Genomic DNA, 19,612 nt, shown 5'->3' on the forward strand with positions numbered 1-19,612 from the left:
CATTCAAGGGTATACCCTATACCGTAAAGGATAGAGAGGGTAAAAAAGGGGGAGGGGTATGCCTATATATCAAGAATAATGTACAAGTAAATGTGAGAGATGACATCACTGAGGGAGCTAGAGAGGAGGTGGAATCCTTATGGGTAGAGCTCCAAAGGGATGAAGCTAAGGGGAAAATAATACTGGGAGTATGCTATAGGCCCCCTAACCTGAAGGAGGAAGTGGAGACGGATCTCCTATCACAAATTGGATTAGCAGCAAGGAGGGGAAGTGTTATCATAATGGGGGATTTTAATTATCCAGACATAGACTGGGCGGAGGGAACCGCGCATTCATTTAAGGCTCGCCAGTTCCTTAATGTCTTGCAGGACAATTTTATGGGTCAGATGGTAGACGCACCAACTAGAAATAAAACATTACTGGATCTACTGATTACCAACAATACAGACCTGATCACAGATGTGGAAATACGGGGCAATTTAGGTAACAGCGATCACAGGTCAATTAGTTTCAGCATAAATCACACAAATAGGAAACATAAAGGGAATACAAAGACACTGAATTTCAAAAGAGCCAACTTCCCTAAACTACAAACCTTGCTAAAAGGCATAAATTGGGATAAAATATTAGGAACAAAGAATACAGAGGAGAGATGGGTTTGCTTTAAGAGCATATTAAATAAGGGCATTAGCCAATGTATCCCATTGGGTAATAAATTTAAAAGAGCGAACAAAAATCCTGGATGGCTTAACTCCAATGTAAAAATGCATATAAAAGCAAAGGAGAAGGCCTTCAAAAAATACAAGGTTGAGGGATCATCCTCAGCATTCAGACTTTATAAAGAATGCAATAAGAAATGTAAGGGTGCAATTAGGACGGCTAAGATAGAACATGAAAGACACATAGCGGAGGAGAGCAAAAAAAATCCCAAGAAATTCTTTAAGTATGTAAACAGTAAAAAAGGGAGGACAGATCATATTGGCCCCATAAAGAATGAGGAAGGACATCTGGTTACAAAGGATGGGGAGATGGCAAAGGTATTGAATTTATTCTTCTCCTCAGTCTTCACGAGTGAATCAGGGGGCTTCAGTAACCAAAACTGCAGTGTTTATCCTCATGACACAACACAGGAAACACCTCCATGGTTAACAGAGGACGGAATTAAAATTAGACTTGAGAAACTTAACATTAATAAATCACCGGGACCGGATGGCTTGCATCCGAGGGTACTTAGGGAGCTCAGTCAGGTGATTGCCAGACCGTTGTTCCTAATTTTTACAGACAGTCTATTGACTGGAATGGTACCAGCTGATTGGAGAAAAGCCAATGTAGCACCAATATTTAAAAAGGGCCCAAAAAACATCCCTGGGAATTACAGACCAGTTAGCCTAACATCAATAGTATGTAAAATCTTGGAGGGGATGATAAGGGACTATATACAAGATTTTAGTAATAAGAACGATATCATTAACAGTAATCAGCATGGATTCATGAAGAATCGTTCTTGCCAAACCAATCTATTAACCTTCTATGAGGAGGTGAGTTGCCATCTAGATAAAGGAAGGCCCGTAGACGTGGTGTATCTGGATTTTGCAAAAGCATTTGACACAGTTCCCCATAAACGTTTACTGTACAAAATAGGGTCCGTTGGCATGGACCATAGGGTGAGTACCTGGATTGAAAACTGGCTACAAGGGCGTGTTCAGAGGGTGGTGATAAATGGGGAGTACTCAGAATGGTCAGGGGTGGGTAGTGGGGTTCCCCAGGGTTCTGTGCTGGGACCAATCCTATTTAATTTGTTTATAAACGACCTGGAGGATGGGATAAACAGTTCAATCTCTGTATTTGCAGACGATACTAAGCTAAGCAGGGCAATAACTTCTCCGCAGGATGTGGAAACCTTGCAAAAAGACCTTAACAAATTAATGGGGTGGGCGACTACATGGCAAATGAGGTTCAATGTAGAAAAATGTAAAATAATGCATTTGGGTGGCAAAAATATGAATGCAATCTATACACTGGGGGGAGAATCTCTGGGGGAATCTAGGATGGAAAAGGACCTGGGGGTCCTAGTGGATGATAGGCTCAGCAATGGCATGCAATGCCAAGCTGCTGCTAATAAGGCAAACAGAATATTGGCATTAAAAGGGGATCAACTCCAGAGATAAAACGATAATTCTCCCGCTCTACAAGACTCTGGTCCGGCCGCACCTGGAGTATGCTGTCCAGTTCTGGGCACCAGTCCTCAGGAAGGATGTACTGGAAATGGAGCGAGTACAAAGAAGGGCAACAAAGCTAATAAAGGGTCTGGAGGATCTTAGTTATGAGGAAAGGTTGCGAGCGTTGAACTTATTCTCTCTGGAGAAGAGACGCTTGAGAGGGGATATGATTTCAATTTACAAATACTGTACTGGTGACCCCACAATAGGGATAAAACTTTTACGCAGAAGAGAGTTTAATAAGACTCGGGGCCACTCATTACAATTAGAAGAAAAGAGGTTTAACCTTAAACTACGTAGAGGGTTCTTTACTGTAAGAGCGGTAAGGATGTGGAATTCCCTTCCACAGGCGGTGGTCTCAGCGGGGAGCATTGATAGCTTCAAGAAACTATTAGATAATCACCTGAATGACCGCAACATACAGGGATATGTAAGGTAATACTGACACATAATCACACACATAGGTTGGACTTGATGGACTTGTGTCTTTTTTCAACCTCACCTACTATGTAACTATGTAACTATATGTAACATTGCCATGTACAACAACTTCAACTCAATACATACTCTTCAACTTTTCCATGTACAACAACTTCAACACAATACATACTCTTCAACTTTGCCATGTACATCAACTTTCCATTTGAGCCTAGTCTGCCTTTAAAATGTAGAGGTGATAAACAAAGTGGATAATACTTTCTTAAAGGACAAACAAACATCTACGGTAATTATACCTGGAGCGAATGCTTTGGAGTAATAAAACTGAAAATTTAAACCTTGCTCAGCAAGCACAAGCGTACAGATAATTACTGCCGTGTTTATATATTTCCCCCGCTTTCTTCCATTTTTAGTTGTATTTGCTGTTTTTTTTTAACTAATAATGATGATTGGATGTTAACCAGTTAAGATGTATTGCTTACATTACCATCATGAGTTGATATTTCCCCCTGATGCCCATCCAATATTTTGTTGCCATTCTGTACCGTATGTCTTCCTTCTAATAAATTTGGAGAAAGTTAATTAAATGTGAGATTAGAACAGTTACTCTTCATTTTGCAAATTCTACTTCTTTGTCACTAAGCACCGAGAATTGCTCACCGCGGACCTGTAGATTGGAACATAACGCGGAACTACACTGTATCTGAGCACCAAAAAATGAAAACGCTATTTAATTCATTTTAAATATTCAAAGCAAACTCCCCCGTCCATCCGTGTCTCCATGCTTTATTTTGCTGAGAAATCACTTTGAAAAACACCCCCCTTAGCATCTCTAGCCGTGGCCATCTTGAGTAAGGGCAGATGATTCATGTAGCATTTACTTCCTGGAATCTATCTGGCTGTAGCTCAGGCATGCAGGCAGGAGGGTGTGCTTAGCTGAGAAAGCCCCTCCTTCCCTGAACATTTCTTCAGTTGCTTCCTGGTTTCTGGCCTAGGTCAAAATAACGTCATACTTCCCAGGAGTGACCTTGAGTAAGGGCAGATGATTCACATGGCAGTTAATTCCTGGAATCCGTTTCAGTGTGCCCATCAATTGCCGCTACTGTGCCCCATCAAATGCTGCCAGTGTGCCCCATCAATTGCTGCCAGTGTGCTCATCAATTGCCGCTACTGTGCCCCATCAATTGCCGCTACTGTGCCCCATCAATTGCCGCTACTGTGCCCCATCAATTGCTGCCAGTGTGCCCATCAATTGCTGCCAGTGTGCCTCATCAATTGCTGCCAGTGTGCCCATCAATTGCTGCCAGTGTGCCCCATCAATTGCCGCTACTGTGCCCCATCAATTGCTGCCAGTGTGCCCATCAATTGCTGCCAGTGTGCCTCATCAATTGCTGCCAGTGTGCCCCATCAATTGCTACCAGTGTGCCCATTAGTTGCCGCTACTGTGCCCCATCAATTGCCGCTACTGTGCCCCATTAATTGCCCCCACTGTGCCCCATCAATTGCCGCTACTGTGCCCCATCAAATGCTGCCAGTGCGCATCGCCCGGGATTCGGGACTTACCTGTCTCGCAGCTGGTCACGGTGGCGTCCTCCATGTCCACGCTCCTCGATGTCTCCGGTCCTCTCTATGCGGTGTCCAATCACAGCGCCTGTTGTTTCAGCCAATCAGGTGACAGGTAACCAGACCCGAGCACCTGATTGGCTGAGAGGTGGGTCGTTGTTTCTAACACAACACTGAGTAAACAGCGAACGCATAGCATCGCGCCCGCTGTTTACCATTTTGGAAGCCTATTAGAGCCTACGGCTACCTATTAGAGCCCATGGCACTAATCAGGCGCTTCCAAAAAATTCAGGGGCCGGACAACCGAATAGGGGGCGGCAGCAGCGGAGACCATAGATAGATTCATGCAATGCATGAATCTATCTATGGTGAGAGAGAGGTGACAGAAGAGAGGGGGCGGCGCTCCTGCGCCCTTTATGGACGCACCGCCACTGCAGCAGAGCCTAAAACTAGAAGAGGGTGAAGCAGCACAGGGTGTGCTGTGGTGCTCATGTGCTAACAAGAGACATACTGATAGGAGTAGAGAGCAGAGTGACAGAGAGGGATGGAATATTTACGGAGTTGGGCCTGTGCACTGTAATGTAAACTGACTGATGATTATTACAGTGCTCCTTTACATTACAGTGCCCATAGCAATCACAGCCCCCCCCCCCATCACAGTGCCCCTTGCAGTCATGCCCCCCCTTTTCTCTCTAATCACAGTGCCCCCTTTAAATCTCTGCCACGATCCTACCTTCAGAGGCACGATTCAGCCTGTGAGTCCTCTCCAGGCTCCGCCCGCCCCGCAGATGATGTCATCCTATCAGCAGGGCAGGGGGACGGGAGGAGCTGCAGATCTGGATCATAAAAATGAAAAACATCTGTGCTGCAGCTCCCCCCCCCCTTTTTCTTACCTGACCCCGATCTGATCCAGTGATGTGCACGAGAGCAGCAGCTCCCACTGCTGTAGGGTTGCCACCTTTTCTTCAAACCCAACCCCAACACTTTAGCAGCCTGGGACACCAGTGCACACAGCGTGCCGCAGCAAAAATTGGGTGTGGCCAAATTGCTCTTGCTGACATCATCACCCTGCACCCCAGTGATGCCGAACCTGGGTTTCCGCTCCCCCCCCCAAAAAAAATGACATGCCCAATCTGGCATGTCAGGGGGTCACCTTCCCTTAAAGCGGAAGTTCCATTTTTGGGTGGAACCCCGCTTTAATGTCACTCTAACAAGCAGGTGATTACCCGCATGTTAATATGAACTGACTCCCGCTCTCTGTGCAGAGCTACTCCCGCCCCCCTGCTCTGCTGATAGGTTGACAGTGCTGCGGGAGAGGAGACACAGGCATGGCCGCGTAGCAGGAGGCGAGCGGCGACCGTGGTCTGTGTTAACCCTGTCTGGTCCGCGGTCGCCGCTTTTGTCCCACTGTGCGGCCCGGTCATCAACAAGCCAGTACCGGTCCGCGGCCCAGGGGTCGGGCACCCCTGCATTACCCAACTCTGCGGCCTGGCCCACCAGGCAAATGCCCAGTGTGCCCTATGGCCCGTCCAGGCCTGCTGCTAGAGCCTTCAAGGAATACCCGGTGCTTCCAGGTACGGGGAGCGTGTGACCTCCTCCTGGGATGTGGCACTTGGGCCTGAAGGGCCAACTCCAAGGCCTGAACAGCGTCATGTAAGGGAGGGTGGAAGTCATGAGCTCCATGTAAGTTCCAACACCATTTATTTATTTTTATGGTTGAACTAGATGGACTTGTGTCCGTTTTTTTCAACCTAACTATGTAACTCTGTAACCATCCTACATGTAGCTTGCACAGGATTGGTGCTCCCGACTCCGACACGGGAAAGTTCATCATCAGTGGCCGTTTCCAGGGTCTCCGTCACTTTGCCCTGAAGTTTCTTGAAGTTCCCAATCTTGATGAAAGTCAATGCATCCAGGTAGACTTTATTAGTGAGTTAGCTAAAGCTGCCTTTATTATGGTGCTAATTGTTTATTGTTCTCTCCTTTTTTAAGGCTAGGGGAGAAACGTGTGAGTAACAGCAGATTTTACTCATAGCGATCGATGCCGGTGAGGGGCGGTCCTCTTCCAGATCCTGGAACATCAAGTGGAAACCTTTTGAAGCAAAGAAACTTTATCGAAACTTAGATAACCTTCAACAATCCATGAAAGAATCCACTGTGAACTTATCACTGGAGCATTGTCTGCAACACTTGAACTCCTTGCTGCCATTTTTTGTTGATGGAGATGGAGTAGACCCTCGAGGTGGTTTTGAAGTTCAATGAAGTTTTTTTTTTTCGTCTCGTTTTATGTGGTCCAACAAGGGATTAACTTTATAATCTTGTTTTCTATGTTGTTTTTGTTTGTCGACATGGAGATCCAAGTTCTCTACCAAAAAAAAAAGACCCAAAGCTGTTTTTGCAAAAAGCCCCGGAAAATGCAACTCTCCAGGAAAGATGGTTTGTAATATTAACACATGCCACGGGTGGGACGAGACGAAACGTTGGTGGTACATGTGTGGCAACAAGATATACTTGAACTGTGTATGTAAAAGGTTGATAAAATATAACTGTTAGTTTGTAACCTGAAGATCTCATGGGGTATATTTCTTTTCTAGACTTTTATTTAATTATGAATTCAGGGATAGAATTAGGACCATTGGCAGGCATTTATATTGCAGTTTTATATGAGTGCTTCCCAGTGTCATTAAAGTGAACCTGTGCTTCACCCATGCAGGGCAATGGAACTGGTTATCTTTAATGGTGGCCCCACCAGCAGCATATAGTCCTCTTCCATTCACTTCCTTGATGTTAGGATAAAAAAAAAAAGAATACCTGGTACTTCCAGGTATGGAGGGGCGTTTCCCTTCCCCGGATCTGTGTACACACCCGCTGGAGCGAGGAGAAGAGGCGCTGGGTACCTGACCAGCCAGTCATCAAGCACTCCGGGAATGGGAATGATATATGGCAGCACTAAGTCTATCAATGTACTTCCATAGGAGAACAGAGTGGAAGTGAAGTATAAACTACATGACATTACATTAGACCAGAGTTTCTCAACCAGGGTTCCTCCAGAGGTTGCTAGGGGGTTCCTTGAGCAATGAGCAGCTTCTGCCTCTCAGATAAGTCCCCACTGACACCATTGGTCTTTTTAGCTATCTGTAAGGGGATCATTCTTCTCAATGACCACGAGTGTAAGGAGCGTTCTTCCCACTGACCATCACACTAATGTATGATGAGTTGTAGATATAGGAATTTTAAGCTGAGAAAGTTATTTCAAGGGTTCCTCTGTGTTGAAAAGTTTGAGCGAGGCTGCATTAAAGTAACCCTGTTGAGACCAAACATGGCTTGACTTTACATGTTGAAGACTAAGCATGACCAGTACCATTGGGAACAGTTGGGTGTACGTGTACCATGCCCTGGACCACTTGGAAGAGGTGGTCCTAGCCATGGTTCACTTGTGGTCTGGTATAGTTCGCTTCAGTGCGGGTGCAAACTGTGCTTGGGGCGCAGAACTCTCCATAGAAGACCGAGGACAGAAGCAGGGATTACTTTGGTCTGGTTGACGGAGGTGATGATGTAAGTATTCCCAGGAACCCTTGCTTATAAATCAGTGTAGATGTATATAGTGTAGTCAGAAATAGATAGAGTGCAGGCCGGCAGGGGAGTGGGGACAACCGCACTCAGGCTCGGTTCAGTTCCACTGTGCCTAGTGCGAATGCACCTTAAATGCACAAAAGTTAGTGGGCACTTGACCATCACACCCACATGAGCCGTTTAGACACCCCTTTCTAAAACCATGGGCATTATTATGGATTACCCCACCCCCTTTTGTGGCCATAACAGTCTTGACCCTCACGGGAAGGCTTTCCCCAAGATTTTGGAATTGTACGTGTGGGAATGTGTTCATATTCAGCCAAAAGAGCATTTGTGGGATCCGGCACCGGTGTTGGTCTAGAACAGGGGTCTCCAAACTTTAAAGTTTACTGTGAGTCTACTGTGAGGGTAGAAAATGTCCAAGGCCCAGCATCAGTGAGAGCCTCAGGGTTGGTGGCCAGTTACATAGCACCTCTGGTCGGTGGGAGGAACAGTGCCCCATCATTGGTATTATGGGAAGGAATAGTGCTCTGTCATTGGTATTACTGGGAGGAATAGTGGCCCATCATTGGTATTATGGGGAGGAATAGTGTCCCATCATTGGTATCACTGGAATAGTGTCCCATCATTGGTATGATGGAAAGGAATAGTGCTCTGTCATTGGTATAACGGAGAGGAATAGTGCCCCATCATTGGTATCACTGGAATAGTGTCCCATCATTGGTCTCAGTGGGAGGAATAGCGCCCCATCATTTGAATTACTGAGAGGAATAGTGTCCCATCATTGTTATCACTGGGAGGAATAGTGCCCTATCACTGGTATCAGTGGGAGGAATAGTGCCCCATCATTGTTATTATCAAGAGGAATATTGCCCCATCATTAGTGTTAGTGTCAGAAATTATGCCCTGCTATTGGTGTCAGTGGGAGGAATAGTGCCCCAAGGACTGGATGAAGGTTAGCAGTTTGGAGACCCCCTGGTCTAGAACATTCTTTTTCAACCAGGTTGCTGTGGCACCCTGGGGGGCTTTTTGGGTTCTTCAGGAGTGTCTTGGCAAAATGCCTAAAAAGTGCCTAAATTGCACAGAAAATAGCTGGCAGGTGGATCAAACCTGCCTTCCTACAACCACATTGGGCCAGCTACTGCGTATACTGTACATGTGAAAGCCTCAGTCGATGCCACTCCTCAGGCCACGCCCCCTGACATATTTCACCCCTCCCACTGGGTGGACGGGGGTCATATGGTGAGCGTCGGTCTTACACGTATGTTCATTGCTCACAGGATGAGTTTTTCTTACGCTGGCATCCCTACTATCCTGAGTGCCAGTGGGACCCTACAGCTCAGCCTGGAGCCGCACCACCAAGCAATAATGGATGGCCTAACGGTTTACACACAAGACGATTGAGCACTAAAGGAACCCGATCTAAACAACCCATTTTGGCCACCTAAAAGGTATTAGGACCGTCTCAGCCGATCTCATTTTGGAAACCTTCTTATATCAGTGATGGCTAAATGGCGGACCACGGTCCGGACACGCACCGAGTGACAGTCCTGTCCGGACTGCAGGTGTGCAGCTTAGCAGTCGATTCCTCTTCCTGGGTCTCCCGCTATCATCCTCATCCTTGGGTCTCCCACCCAGCGCCAGTATCATCCTTATAGCAAGGGGGGGGCGGGAGGTGCTGCAGATCTGTACAGAGTGTGGAAGTCTTTTCAAGTTAACAAGCCGGTGATCACCTTCTTGTTAACATGTTTGTCAGCTCCCGCCCTCCATCCAGATCTGCAACCCCCCCCCCCTTGCTGTAAGGATGATACTGGCACCGGGCGGGGGACCTGGGAGAGGACGGCCAGGCTGATAAGTGCCTTTGCCCTGGCAAGATGGTGCAGGGGAGGCTGGAGATGAACGGGGCACTGTGACATGAAGGGGACTGCAGTGTAATGGGATACTATGATGTGTAAAGGGGCACTGTAAAGTGTAAAGGGGCACTATGATATCAGGCGCTGAGATGTGTAAAGGGGAGCTGAGATGTGTAAAGGGGCATGGTGACGTGTAAAGGGGCACTGTGACGTGTAAAGGGGCACTGTGATGTGTAATGGGGCACTATGATATCAGGCGCTGTGATGTGTAAAGGGGGACTGTGACATGTAAAGGGGCATGGTGATGTGTAAAGGGGCACTGTGATGTGTAATGGGGCACTATGATATCATGCACTGTGATGTGTAAAGGGGCACTGTGACGTGTAAAGGGGCACTGTGACGTGTAAAGGAGCACTATGATAACAGGCATTGTGATATGTAAAGGGGCACTGTTACGTGTAATGGGCCACTGTGACCTGTAAAGGGGCACTGTGGTGTGTAATGGGGCATTGTGACGTGTAAAGGGGCACTGTGGTGTGTAATGGGGCACTGTGACCTGTAAAGGGGCACTGTGGTGTGTAATGGGGCACTGTGACGTGTAAAGGGGCACTTTGATAACAGGCACTGTGATGTGTAAAGGGGTACTGTGATAAGGGGTATTGTGATGTGTAAAGGGGCACTGTGATGTGTAATGGGGCACTTTGATAACAGGCACTGTGATGTGTAAAGGGGTATTGTGATAAGGGGTATTGTGATGTGTAAAGGGGCACTGTGATGTGTAATGGGGCACTTTGATAACAGGCACTGTGATGTGTAAAGGGGTACTGTGATGTTTAAAGGGATACTATGAAGGGATGCAGTGTAATGGGGTACTGTGATGTGTAAGGGGACACCGACCTGAAGGGGACTGCAATGTGATAGGGCGCTGTGACATGAAGGGGCACTGAGGACACTGTGGGACTGCTGTGAAGGGGGTCTGTGATGTAAAGGGGGGGTTGCGATATGAATGGGGGGGGGCGGCAGAGGACGCTACTGTTATGTATTATAGTGCAAACATAAGATTCGGATCTTTGCTGCAGGAAAATTTTACCAACTGGACCTCTGTAAATGTAAATGCCTGACCCCCGTTTTATATGATGCAACTGCTATGATAAGGGAAAAAAGTGAAAACGAAAGCGCTGATGTGGATCCTGAGTGTAATAATAAACCAATGAAGGAGATGTGAGCTGCAAACGACTAGTGCTGTGACACCATTGCTGTGAATCAATATAAAATAGGTTGGTGCGCTTATTATATCCACCCAATCTAATGACTTAGTGCATAATATTTAAACCTACACCATAAATAGTAGGACCTGCCCTTGAGAAAGTCACGTGACATGTGACGCAACGCGGCGGGAGGCGGAGTCAGTGGCAGCGCCGCTCGTGTTCGATAACATAGCGAATGCTGCATGAGCGGTGTTGCAGCTGTCTGACCATTTTATCACAAGCGATCTAGTTGCTACTAACACGTGAGTGGATTACATTGTTTGCACAGTCCCATATTATTTATATCACTGCGCAATGATGGCTTTTCTTCTTTATCTTTATTTCTTTTTCTTTATCTTCATATGTCATGCAAATGTTATCCATCCTGAATGACAAGCAAGTCTGGTAAAGGCATCGGACTGGACTTTTGTATGCAGATCTGACCTTAATTAGTATCAGCAGACACAAAATATTTTTCTCACGTTTCGTATTTGTCAGCTATTATTTTGGGATGACGGCTCCCTTTTATAAGGTTTTTTTTTTTGGTGTACTTATTTGCACTTATACATTTCTATTTTGTATTATTTATGGTGTAGGTTTAAATATGATAAGGGAATTTTCACTTCAGACTTGCTGAGTCTACACAATTCGGTGAAATGTCATTCCACTGTCCATCGAACGTTGTATGAACTGCCTGCGTTAGGATCCAACAGATCCTCGGATTGTGTCTGGAAATGTATGTGCGTAATGAAAAGACGACCTTTCATTTATTGTTGCCAGATATCTTTTTTGAGTTTTACAAAAACAATTGTTTTTCTACATGTTAATAAAGGTTTGGAGTGATTTATACAAGTGTCTCTTTCTTTAACCACTTGCTTACCGGGCACTTAGACCCCCCTCCTATCCAGAACAATTTTCAGCTTTCAGCGCTGACGCACTTCGAATGACAATTGCGCGGTCATACAACACTGTACCCAAATGAAATTTTTATCATTTTTTCACCACAAATAGAGCTTTCTTTTGGTGGTATTTGATCACCTCTGCAGTTTTTACTTTTGTTAAAAAAATGTAAAAAACTGAATTAAAAAAAAAAATGTTTTTTTTTTTTTTATATTTCGTTATAAAAAATTTAAAACAGGTTATTTTTCTCCTTCATTGATGTACGCTGATGAGGCGGCAGTGATGGGCACTGATAGGCGGAAGTGATGGGCACTGATAGGTGGCAGTGATGGGCACTGATGGGTGGCAGTGATGGGTGGCAGTGATGGGCACTGATAGGCGGCAGTGATGGGCACTGATGGGTGGCAGTGATGGGCGGCAGTGATGGGCACTGATAGGCGGCAGTGATGGGCACTGATGGGTGGCAGTGATGGGCGGCAGTGATGGGCACTGATAGGCGGCAGTGATGGGCACTGATGGGTGGCAGTGATGGGCACTGATGGGTGGCAGTGATGGGCGGCAGTGATGGGCACTGATAGGCGGCAGTGATGGGCACTGATGGGTGGCAGTGATGGGCACTGATGGGTGGCAGTGATGGGCAGCACTGCTAGGTGGCACTGATTGGCACTACAGGTGGGCATTGATAGCTGGCACTTGTGGGCATTGATAGGTGGCACTGTGGGCACTGTTAGGTCATTGGCTGACAGCTGATCACATGGTAAGGGGCCGGGACCGGCCCCTTACTTGGATCGGTGATCACCCGAGTCTCAGTGACTCAGTGATCACAGCGCGGTCGGTGCGCGCCCTACGGGGCGCGTGCACAGGGGAGGCCGTCATATGACGGCCTCCCGGGAATTCAGGTCCGCGCTGTGGCCGTCGTTCGGCCATAGCGCGGATGTGAAGTGGTTAACCCCCATCTCACCTAATGGTAAAACAAATGTTAATGCCTAAGCACAGTTTTGCAACTTTGACACACGTTAGTAAAACCGTACAGATCATCGCAACTACTTTGTACATCCGGGTGGATTATACTGCATCTTTTTTCAGGACAGATTGGGCTTTCATTTGGTGGTAAAGGGAAAGGGATATCATCTTCTTTTTTTTTCTCTTTTTTAATTATCAATGGAAAACTGGCCCAAAATAGTTTTAAAATGTAGCGGTATATTTCCTGTTACTACTATAACCTACCACCAAAAACCAACCCAAAACAAATTCTCCCGCTCGCGACAATCGCAGTGACAGCAAGGTCCATAAAGACATGAGTGAGTTTGGGGTGGACGAACTTGACTGGCCTGCACAGAGCCCTGACCTCAACCCGATAGAACACTTTTTGGGATGAATTAGAGCAGAGACAGCGAGCCAGGCCTTCTCGTCCAACATCAAGCGCCTGACCTCACAAATGCTCTTCTGGAAGAATGGTCAAACATTCCCATAGACACCCTCCTAAACCTTGTGGACGGCCTTCCCAGAAGAGTTGAAGCTGTTATAGCTGCAAAGGGCGGAGCCAACTCAATATTGAACCCTACGGACTAAGACTGGGATGCCATTAAAGTTCATGTGTGTGTAAAGGCAGCGTCCCAATACTTTTGGTAATATAGTGTATATGCGGGCCCATGGAAAAAAGCCCACTTTCATGAGGCCGCATATATTGTGTTACATCGGTGGGAAGGGGTTAAAGGAAACCTGTTGTAAAATAAATACGAGGCATCCATTGCTCACCTCCTCACTTGAAAATACTGGTAGCTTAGATCAGGAATCAAAATGTAAAGTCCTGAGCTACTAGCCAGGCCTCAAGGGTTACTCGCCCCCAGTGGCCCCACCCAACCCTCCCACTAATTCCGCCCCCTAAACACGCGATCATAAGTGATCTCATGAAATGACACTTAAATATTTATTTTTATAACTTAATTCTGCATAAAACTTTTAACAACAACTTTATCCATGCCCAAAAATGCAGCCTACCTGTGTCCAACAATGCAGCCTCACCCGTGCCCACCAATGCAGCCTGTGCCTAACAATGCAGCCTACCTGTGTCCAACAATGCAGCCTACCTGTGTCCAACAATGCAGCCTCACCCGTGCCCACCAATGCAGCCTGTGCCTAACAATGCAGCCTACCTGTGTCCAACAATGCAGCCTACCTGTGTCCAACAATGCAGCCTCACCTGTGCCCACCAATGCAGCCAGCCTGTGCCCAACAATGCAGCCTAAGCCCAACAATGCAGCCTGTGTCCACCAATGCAGCCTGTGCCCAACAATGCATTCTGTGCCCAACAATGCAGACTGTGTCCAACAATGCAGCCTACCTGTGTGCATCAATGCAGCCTCACCCATGCCCAACAATGCAGCCTGTGTCCAACAATGCAGCCAGCCCGTGCCCACCAATGCAGCCTGTGCCCAACAATGCAACCTGTGCCCACCAATGCAGCCTTTGTCCACCAATGCAGCCTATGCCCAACAATGCAGCCTTTGTCCACCAATGCAGCCTATGCCCAACAATGCAGCCTGTGTCCAACAATGCAGCCAGCCTGTGCCCACCAATGCAACTTGTGCCTGACAATGCAGCCTGTGCCCAACAATGAAACCTGTGCCCAACAAAGCAACCTGTGTCCAACAATGCAGCCAGCCTGTGCCCACCAACACAGTCTCTGTCCAACAATGCAGCCTGAGCCCACCAATGCAGGCTGTGACCAACAATGCAGCCTGTGCCCAACAATGCAACCTGTGCCCACCAATGCAGCCTTTGTCCACCAATGCAGCCTGTGCCCAACAATGCAACCTGTTCCCAACAATGCAGCCAGCCTGTGCCCACCAATACAGTCTGTGTCCAACGATGCAGCCTGTGCCCACCAATGCAGCCTGTGCCCAACAATGCAGCCTGTGTTCAACAATGCAGCCTGTGCCCAACAATGCAGCCTGTGTTCAACAATGCAGCCTATGTCCACCAATGCAGCCTGCGTCCAAAAATGCAGCCAGCCTGTGCCCACCAATACAGTCTGTGTCCAACAATGCAGCCTGTACCCAACAATGCAGCCTGTGTCCACCAATGCAGCCTGTGCCTAACAATGCAGCCTGTGTCCACCAATGCAGCCTGTGTCCACCAATGCAGCCTGTGCAGGGGAAGAGAGGAGAGGAACAGGGGAGCCGCTCGGATGATCAGAGTGCGGGGAACACAGCGATAACGGCTTTCATCTCAATTGCTGTATGTTCCCCGCTGCTCGCCCTCACATACAGCCCCGCCTACTGGCCAGGGAACTTTGATAGACAGACAGATCACCCGTCCAATCCCGGGACGGGTGATCTCTCTACTACAGTTCACAGCCAGTGGGCGGGGCTGTACGTGAGGGTGAGCAGCGGGGAACATACAGCAATTGAGATGAAAGTTGTCATCGCTGTGTTCCCCGCACTCTGATCATCCGAGCGCCTCCCATCTCTCTTCCCCTCTGCGATCGCTGGGAGAAGAACTCCCATTCAACACCGCCAGCCGCCATGCTCACCCCCCCCCCCTTCCAGCAGCCCTTCCTCGCCAGCCCGCAAATTCCACTCACAAAATGCGAGCAGAATTTTTGGGGGCTGCTTAGATGTCACCCTGAACCTCTTCACCAATTCAGATCACATATAGAGATAGCGGCTTCGACTCATTAAGACCCCTTTCACACTCAGGCAGTTTGTTAGGCGCTTTAGCGCTAGAAATAGCTCCTGAAAACCACGTCTCAATCCCCCCCCCCCCCGGTGTGAGAGCCGGGTGCCTTCACACTGGGGCGGTGTTCTAGCGGGACGGGGAAAAAAAAAGTCCTGCAAGCCGCATTTTTGGAGCGGTGTAGGACTGCTGTCAGTACTTTGATGTTGAATACCGTTGTTATGGCAGCAGGTATTTTAAAAAACGGTGGGCGGTCTGCTTCCAGATAAAAGTGGTCTCTGCGGCGGATTCACCGCGAGCCATCGGTAGCCGTGGAGACGATCCCATCCTTTCCTCTCAGAGGCATGAAGTCGAGTGAAGGAATGATGGCGCCCACTCCACTCCATACCATTGGATGACGGAACCGACGCCAAACGTCACTTACGCCCAATGGTCTTAAAAGGGAATTGTTTTTAATTAAAAAATAAATAAATAATTTTTTTTATTTATTTTTTTTATTCCATTTTAGTGTAAATGTGAGATGTGAGGAATAAAAAAAATGGAATAAAAATAATAATATTTTTTTTTTAAATTTTTTTATTCCATTTTAGTGTAAATATGAGATCTGAGGTCTTTTTGATCCCAGATCTCATATTTAAGAGGTCCTGTCATGCTTTTTTTCTATTACAAGGGATGTCTACATTCCCTGTAATAGGAATAAAAGCGATCCAAAAAAAATTATTTTAAAAAAGAACAGTGTAAAAATAAAATGTAACATAAAAGAGAATTTTTTTTTTTTAAAGCGCCCCGTCCCACCGTGCTCGCGCGCAGAAGCGAACGCATATGTAAGTTGCGCCCGCATATGTACACGGTGTTCAAACCACACATGTGAGGCCTTGCCACGATCGTTAGAGCGATGATTCTAGCAAAAGAACTCCTCTGTAACTCCAAACTTGTAACCTGTAGAAATTTTCACCTATGGAGATTTTTAAGGGTCAAAGTTTGTCACCATTCTATGAGCGTGGTGCAATTTTGAAGCGTGGCATTGTTGGGTATCAATTTGCTCGGCGTAACATTATCTTTCACAATATAAAAAAAAAAACAATTGGGCTAACTTTACTGTTTTCTTATTTTTCTATTCAAAAAAGTGTATTTTTTCCCCCAAAAAATTACGTTTGTAAGACTGCTGCGCAAATACGGTATGACATAAAGTATTGCCACTACGGCCATTTTATTCTCTAGGGTGTCTGAAGAAAAAAAAAAATAAAAAAAATAATAATAACAATAATTATATATATATATATATTTATTAATAAAAAAATATAATAATAATAATAAAAAAAAATTATATATATATATATATATATATACACACATACATACATACGCATTTTATATATATATATATATATATATATATATATATATATATATATATATATATAATGTTTGGGGGTTAAGTAATTTTCTAGCAAATAAAAACTGATTTTAACTTATAAACACCAAGTGTAAAACGTAGGCCCGGTCTTTAAGTGGTTGAAGATGCTGAAAGAGGAGACAGGTTTAGGATTTTTCTTGGCATATTACATACAAAAAAAAATCTCTTATAAGAAGACAAAACAGCCACACAACCTGTTAAGATTTTATTTGATACATTTATAATTATATGACATTAATTACAAAATATCCCATTAGTTACAAAAGCACCCGGGTATAAATGTGGAAGTTCTCAGTTTCAAATTTGCAGAAATAATTAATACAGAATTCATTTTTAGGAACTAAAACAAATATGATATGACAGAGTGCTGGTCGTCACACAGGGGGAGAACACAGAATCTGGTGCAGCTGTACACGGTAGCCAATCAGCTTCTAGCTTCAGCTTGTTCAATTAAGCTTTAAAAAAAAAATAAAACCTGGAAGCTGATTGGTTACTCTGCACAGCTGCACCAGATTTAGTAAATCTCCTCCCACAAAATTCTGCACAGTCCTTTACCCTACATTCACACCTATGCGCTTTTTTTTGCAGGAAACACACTACAGTCCATTTAACATGGTTTCCTATGGATGGAGTTCACATCTGTGTGTTTTGCAGTGCTGTGTATGTTGGAAAGGGTCAGGGACTTTTTTTTTTCCCTGCAGCAGATTGCGTCTTGCGTATAATAGACTTCAAGGGAGTCGCACCAAAAACGCAAATGTTGTTTTTTTTTTTTTTTATTTTTAATGCATTTTGCTGTTTTTTTCGCTTTAAAAACACTGTATATAGCTGGTTACTAAGGAGCGAGCTGGGAAGCCGGCCTGCCGTGTCCTTAACAACCGATGAGTCATGAGCTGTCAGCAAGGTTCCCCGCTGAATGTTAAAAAAAAAAAAAAAAAAAGAATTGACAGAAAAAATAAAAATAAAACGGCGTTGGGTCCCCCCTGAGGGGCCTGCTATGGATTTGGGGGGGACCCTACGCCATTTTTTTCCTGGCAATTCTTTTTTTTCTTTTACCTTCAGCTGACAGCGGATGACTCATCAGTTGTTAAGGAGCCGGCCGCGGCATCCTTAACAACTGATGAGTCATCCGTTGTCAGCTGAATGTAAAAAAAAAAGAATTGCCAGGAAAAAAAATGGCGTAGGGCCCCCCCCCCCCAAATCCATAGCAGGCCCCTCAGGGGGGACCCAACGCCGTTTTATTATTTTTTTTTCTGTCAACTCTTTTTTCTTTTTTTACATTCAGCTGACAGTGGATGACTCATGAGTTGTTAAGGAGGCGGCGGCCGGCTCCTTAGCAACCAGCTATATGCAGTTTGTTTAAAGAAAAAAAAAAAAAAAGCATAAAAATTGCATGCAAAAAATGCGGGTTTGAGGCTGGGTTCACACTAGAACAGCTCACAGCAGGAGTCTGGTGCATCTCCATTCACTGTTTCAGGTCCGATTTGCTGAGTAGCTGCATATTTGCATGCAATAGCACCAATAGAGCTGTGCTGAGAGCGCGTGCCCTGCTCGCTCCCGGCAGATACTGACAGCTAACAGAAAGCTCCCATTCCCAGCTTGCGATCGGGAACTTTCCGATCATGGGACCGACCGTGACAGCCAATCACGGCGGTCACATGATAAGCACCGGCCCGGCAGGTGTCAGCTCTAAGGGGTTAAAGAAGAACTTCACTCTCCCAATCAAAATTGACCATTTGTAATCCTCATGCTGCTAGCTTTAGTAAATCGATAGGAAGGTAGATTATATTTACTTGTTTTATACTTTTTTTTTAAACATTTCTTCAGTTACTTCCTGGTTTCTTGCCTAGGCAAATGATGTCATACATCTCAGGAGTCTTCAGGAGGGGAGGAAAGGAGGAGGGGCTTTCTCAGCTAAGCACACCCTCCTGCATGCATCCTTGAGCTAAGGGCAGATGGATTCCAGGATGTAAATGCTACATGAATGCCCTTACTCAAGATGGCCACAACCAGCAAAATGAAGCATGGAGACATAGATGGGGTGGGGGGTTTGCTTTGAATATTAAAAATGAGTTACATAGAGGTTTTACTTCGTGGTACTCATATAGAGCAGCAAAGATCCGCTTTGGGTCAGGAAGGGCCCGCCCACAGCCCGGAATTTTGGCAAGAGAGTGCCAGCTGCCGTGGGGGGGGGATAAGCAATGTATAGGGTAGGTAGAACATTTTTTTAATAGTACCCATCTCAAAAGCAAGCATTTCACCCATGCAGTGATGGGGGAGCCCCACTGTAAAAGGTATGGGGATATTGTAAAGGTAGTTTAGAATTTTCCCCAAAATTTAGATTTATAGAGACCAAAATCAATAGAAAAGTGAAGGCACCTAAAGGCCCCCCACACATTGAGGTAGGTGTGTTGAAGAAAGGCCATACACTGCTACAAACCTGATCATATCCGAGGAGGACATTATTGGTCCACTTAACATAGAACTAAAGGCAAATCATAGAAAAAAAAAAAAATCACCTAAAACCCCCCACCAGCTTAGATTATTTCCTATTTTATTCCCTTTATCATTATTATAAAAACCTGGTGATCCTGCCAGTGATCGGGCCATCCATACACAGGGAGATAACGCATGATTGCCCAGCAGTGAAATCACCGCAGTATTGTCACTATTACCTGTGCTGTATCCTCAACAATAAGGTCTCTGTGTGTCGTTCCCCCCCCCCCC

General features: G+C 45.8%; 1 protein-coding gene across 3 annotated transcripts in view; it reads left to right on the forward strand.

Annotated features, from left to right (window-relative positions):
* The window catches only part of PLCG2 (phospholipase C gamma 2), a 201,715-nt gene extending 194,929 nt beyond the window's left edge, over positions 1-6,786 (forward strand). For all 3 annotated transcript variants that reach the window (XM_073605904.1, XM_073605902.1, XM_073605903.1), the window contains one exon: positions 6,213-6,786. In XM_073605904.1, the coding sequence (XP_073462005.1) occupies positions 6,213-6,255 (43 nt within the window). In that variant the 3' untranslated portion in view covers positions 6,256-6,786. The remainder of the gene's footprint in view (positions 1-6,212) is intronic.
* Positions 6,787-19,612: the final 12,826 nt, after the last annotated feature.

Source organism: Aquarana catesbeiana, linkage group LG11 (assembly GCF_042186555.1).
Source record: "Aquarana catesbeiana isolate 2022-GZ linkage group LG11, ASM4218655v1, whole genome shotgun sequence".
In the NCBI taxonomy this organism is placed as follows: Eukaryota; Metazoa; Chordata; class Amphibia; order Anura; family Ranidae; genus Aquarana; species Aquarana catesbeiana.